Genomic DNA, 5681 nt, shown 5'->3' with positions numbered 1-5681 from the left:
CGGACTCCCATTCCCCTGTCATACCGGGCTGCCGTCCCCACAGTACCCGGGCTCCCATTCCCCTGTCCTACCCCTGTCCCGTTCCCATTGTCCTACCGGACTTCAACCCCACAGTCCCCGGGCTCCCGTCCCCACGGTCCCCGGGCTCCCGTCCCCACGGTCCCCGGGCTCCCATTCCCCTGTCCTACCGGGCTGCCGTCCCCACAGTCCCCGGGCTCCCATTCCCCTGTCCTACCGGGCTCCCGTCCCCACTTTCCTACTGGGCTTCCATCCCCACAGTTCCCGGGTTCCCATCCCCACTGTCCTACCGGGCTCCCGTCCCCACAGTCCCCGGACTCCCGTCCCCATTGTCCTACCAGACTTCAACCCCACAGTCCCCGGGCGCCCGTCCCCACAGTCCCCGGGCGCCCGTCCCCACAGTCCCCAGGCACCCGTCCCCACAGTCCCCAGGCACCCGTCCCCACAGTCCCCGGGCCCACACTCCCCGGGCTCCCGTCCCCACACTCCCCAGGCTTTCCTCTGCCCTTAGGCCCAAGCCACATGCTCCTGTTATGTCAGGTTCCCCTTTTGTGTTTTTTTTAATATTCCTTTAACTCTGGAACATTAACCAAACAGAATTATGTAAAGTTTTTAAATTCATTTCAACCAGATATCATAAAAGACTCTCAAATGTGATTCTGGATTGAGCCCTGGTTACACAGTTTCAACTACCTGAACTTTTTGTGCCCTAGTCCTGCTTGTACTGCATGGAATATAATCTTGCCACCCTCTCCAGAAGGTGCTGACTCTCCCTAGATTCAGCTCCCCCCTCCTCTCCTGGAAGAGCCTGTGATCAATGGAACCATGCCATGTATGGTTCCTGCTTCCTACTGATTGTATTTTCCTCAGGATGCTGGGGTGTGTGGAACCAGGCGTAGGAGGTTAGGGGCTGGGTTTATAGTTCGTTAAATAAAATTGATTATGGATAATCCTGGTCTTACCAATATTTGATCATAAACCTTTTCTCTTTCAGAACCATTCAATGAATGCAGAGGGTGAGACAGAAATGGGTCTGAAACATGTCACTAAAGTCTTTGTTTGTTTATCTAAAACCTCCTTCCTGAAGGGGCCTATAGAGAATTGTAAAGGAATGTGGTTGGAGAACATTATCTGACCTCCAGCTTCCCTGCCTGTAATGGAGCTAATCTGATGGAACACTGTGTCCTGGTTCTGTGTTTAATTCCGCAGTGACATTGATTCAGGGATTTAATTCACAAGCATTAACTTCTCACTGCCCAGTTACTGTTCTCATTCTCAACCTCACTGCCGTGTACTGACTTTAAAAGAAAAGTCAGCAAAATAACCTGATTTCCTTGATAATCAGACGAAACAGGCTGTTTTCTCATTTGAGAATCATTTGACCTAAGTCGGGACAAGAAAGCGTCACTGATTTGATTTCTGAACATTGTGTTGTTATCATACTTCCTATCTCCACCACTTCCCATTGTATAAACCCCAGTCTTTGGTTTCCAGCTTTTAATTAAAGGCTCAACATCAACAAACACTGCATCTCAAATGAAACTCACTCCTTGTATAATGTCACATTATTACACCTCAAACACCCAGTATTAGGAGTAGAATAACCAGCATTTCACCAAACACATCCTTTCAACACCAAAGACAGATGTTTCTCGGGTCTTTTTTTCCCCGAATGTAGCTCTCCACATTCCACACGCACTCTCTTTAGGTGTTAGCACCAAGTTAGCTCTGACTGGGAAATACTCCGAGAGCACAGCACTCCACATACTGCCCACACAGAAATACTCATCCTGTTTCTTGACTCCAATAACAACATCAGAGAGATAGGCAGAGAGAGAGAGAGAGAGAGAGAGAGAGAGTGTACTGGCTTGCCAACTCTCCCCATAACATTTAGATTCCTGTAATACTTGGAATCAGTAACAATCCCCTAGGGGCCAAAGAAAACAATGCTGAGAGGTTGAAAATGTTATTTTAAAGGGAGCCACCGATGTCCGTGTCATATTAACAAACATAACAAAAATCTGTAATTGTGATAATTCATGACCATCATGGGTAATCTAACCATCACCGCTTTATGTTCAGTGTGACTATCACTGAATCCCTCAAATCAACATTCTGTGGTTCACCATTGACCAGTAACAAACTGGAATAGCTATGTAAACACTGTGGCTACAAAAACAGGTCAGAAGCTAGGAACCCACCTCCTGACTCCCCAAAACCATTTAGTCCGAAATTGGAGACATACACATAGAGAGAAATAAACAAAGACGGCAGCAGAGAGAAAATGAGAAGAGAGGGAGTATCAAATCAACAGATTCAAGAAAAGAAAAGACATGTCTCTGATGAAAAGCGGGATAAAGGGCTATGGGACAGCAGGCAGGAAAGTAGAGACGAGACCAGGATAAGATCAGCCAAGGCCGTGTTCAATAGCAGAACAGGCTCGAAGGGCTGAATTGCCTCCCCCTGTTCCTAAATCCGATGTTATATGTTCCAGTCTGCACAGTCTTCCCACTTGATCACAACTGATCTGGAGCATATCTCCATTTATCCACCTTTGCCCCATTTCCTTCAATACCCTACTCAACTAAATTCTATTCACCTCAATCTTGAAAGCTCCAATTAGCCCTCAGTATTCACTGTCCTTTGGAGGATAGAATTATAATTTTACGAAAAGCTTTGGATATAAACATTTCTTCAGGATTTTCACTTTAAGTCCGAATGTATCTGTACATCTGTATCCCAGTGAGTGAAATGTCATTTAACTATTTAAAATCATTCATTCCTCAATCCTGTAACCTCAAGGGAGTACATTAGGTCAGTTAATGCAATCTGTCCCCATGATCTAACCAGTTAAACCTTAGGAAAATTCAATGGGAGTGGAACATGAGTGAAGAAGAGAAACTAAATAAATTGTGTGAATGAGAAGAAGATAAAGATGTTGGGTTTTAGAGACAGGCAGACAGGACAATGGGTAAGGGCACAAAATTACCTGGTGAACACTTGGTGCAGCACATCGATATTTTCGAGTCAAAGTATTCAGAGGTCTCATTCAGGCATGTTGATGATTCGCTTTTATAAGGTGGGTAAACCTATAAATGCAGACACAAGATGGGTAATCCAATACAGATAATGCTGACACACAGCAGATAATGCAAAACAGCCACAAGATCAATTATCCAGTACAGTGCACAAGCAATTCAGTAAAGACAAATGGGTAATCCAGTACAAAACACACGCGACCCACTGGTAATCTGGGAGAGACACACATGCATGTGCACCTGTAATCCAGTACTGGCACATGAGGAGTGGATAATTCAATACAGACGTACACTTGGGTGATCTGGTTCAGACACAAACACTGGGTAGGGAATCCAGTATAGACATATTGAGTAGTAATCTAGTATGGACAGACAGATGGAGGGTAATCCTTAGAACAGATATTGACATAGGTAATTCAGTAAAGACAAACACAGGTAGTCCAACACAAACACAGGAAGGTCAAATTGCCATAGTCCTACCAGACCATAAGACTCTCATTAGAGAGTGTTGACTGATGGTGATTTAACCTGATGGTCACCACGTCTCAGGCAAGGGGTGAGATTGAGAAGGCAGGGCCTTTAAGGTAAAGGGGTGAGATTGAGAAGGCAGGGCCTTTAAGGTAACCTCAGCGGGTGCAGGAATTGAACCCACACCATTGAAGTTCCTCTGCATTGCTTCTCAGCATCCTGCTAACTGAGCTAACCAATCTCCGGTACATGTACATGTATGGTTAATCCTGTACTAACACACATATGCACAGGTAATCAACTGCAGACAGATACAAACCATTTATAGAGGTACTGATTGGTTCAAAAGTGGGCAAATGGAGTATAATGTGGGAAAATGTGAAGGTGTTCACTTTGGAAGGGAGGGCAAAAGAACAGATTATTATTTAAATAGGGGAAACACTTCAGAAAGCTGCCACACAAAAGGGACTTAGGGTATTATATATGAAATGTAGGCCCTTAATTCAAGGGACTTGGAGTATAAGAGTACAGTCGTCTTACTGCAACTGTATGAGTTGCTGGTGAGATCACATCTGGAGTATTAAAAGCAGTTTTGGTGCCCTTATTTTAAAAAAAGATGTTATATAAATACAGGCAGCTCAGAGAATGTTCACTTGGATGATCCCTGATATGGAAGGAATATCTTATAAGCAAAAGGTGAATGGGTTGAGACTCTTCTCACTGGAGTTTAAAACAATGAGAGGTGATCTCATTAAAAGATATAGGATTCTTAGGGGCTTAACAGGATAAATGCTGATAGGATATTTCCCCTAATGGGAGGGTTAGGACCTTACAGCATAGTCTCAAAATAAACTGGTGCTAATTTAAGACTGAGATGTGGGGGAGTTTCTTCATTCAGAGGGTTGTGAGTCTTTAGAACTCCTTGCCACTGAGAGCTGTGGGGGCAGAGTCTTTGTGTACATTTTAGGCTGAGATAGATAGATTCTTGTTAGGGGATCAAGAGTTACAGGGAAAATGCAGGAATGAGGACTGGAGCAAACATGATCCTATTGAATGGTGGTGCTGGATTGAGGAGCTGAAAAACCTACTCCTGTTCCTATTTCTTACAGTCTAAATCTACAAATCAGGAATAGGAAGTAAGCTATTTAAACCCTGAGCCTGCTCAACCATTCTACAAGATCACGCCTAATCTGATTGTAACCTCAAATGCATATTCCTGCCGTACACTATTAACCTTTCAACACTCCCTTACTTCACAAAAATCTACATTCCTCTGACTTAAAAATACTTAAGGACTCTACTACTATACTTTTGCAGGGAGAAAGTACAAGGACTCTCAAACCTCACAGAGTAAATAAAAAGCGAAAGAATTGTGGATGCTGTAAATCAAAAACAAAAACCGAGATTGCTGGAAAAGCTCAGCAGCTCTGACAGCATCTGTGAAGAGAAATCAGAGTTAATGTTTCAGGTCGAATGACCCTTCTTCAGAACGCTGAGTTCAGAGGAAGGGTCATTCGATCCGAAACGTCAACTCTGATTTCCCTCTACAGCTGCTGCCAAACCTGCTGAGCTTTTCCAGAAATCTCTATTTTTGTCTCAAGAGTAAATAATATGCCTAATCTCTGTTTTACGTGGCAGCCACCAGTTTCCTAACAGTGACCCCTAATTCTAGATCCTCCGATCGTGTTTTCCGGGTCCTGGAGGGGGAGGGGGAGCAGCCCGAAGTCGTGGTCCATATTGGCACCAACGACATAGGTAGGAGGAGTGCCGAGGATGTTAGACAGGCTTTCAGGGAGCTAGGTTGGAAGCTCAGAGTTAGAACGAACAGAGTTGTTGTCTCTGGTTTGTTACCCGTGCCACGTGATAGAGATTCGAGGAATAGGGAAAGAGAACACTTAAATGCGTGGCTACAGGGATGGTGCAGGAGGGAGGGATTCCGGTTTTTGGATAACTGGGGTTCTCTCTGGGGACGGTGGGACCTCTATAAACAGAATGGTCTACACCTGAACCTGAGGGGCACCAGTACCCTTGGGGGGAGGTTTGCTAGTGCTCTTGGCGGGGGTTTAAACTAACTCTGCAGGGGCATGGGAACCCAGACTGTAGCTTTAGGATGCAGGACCTGGAGTGTAGGGAGGTTAGGAACATGGCACCAATTTC

At 44.9% G+C, this 5681-nt stretch overlaps 1 protein-coding gene across 1 annotated transcript in view; it reads right to left on the bottom strand.

Moving 5' to 3' along the window:
• The window catches only part of LOC122540339 (tumor necrosis factor receptor superfamily member 1B-like), a 35658-nt gene that overhangs the window by 17194 nt on the left and 12783 nt on the right, over nucleotides 1-5681 (bottom strand). The window contains exon 2 of the mRNA XM_043675903.1: nucleotides 3008-3107. Coding sequence (XP_043531838.1) covers nucleotides 3008-3107 — 100 coding nt within the window. The remainder of the gene's footprint in view (nucleotides 1-3007; nucleotides 3108-5681) is intronic.

This window comes from Chiloscyllium plagiosum, chromosome 34, assembly GCF_004010195.1.
Source record: "Chiloscyllium plagiosum isolate BGI_BamShark_2017 chromosome 34, ASM401019v2, whole genome shotgun sequence".
NCBI classification, from domain to species: domain Eukaryota; kingdom Metazoa; phylum Chordata; class Chondrichthyes; order Orectolobiformes; family Hemiscylliidae; genus Chiloscyllium; species Chiloscyllium plagiosum.
The sequence above is the reverse complement of the archived record's forward strand: the minus strand, read 5'-3'. Positions and strand labels throughout refer to the sequence as shown.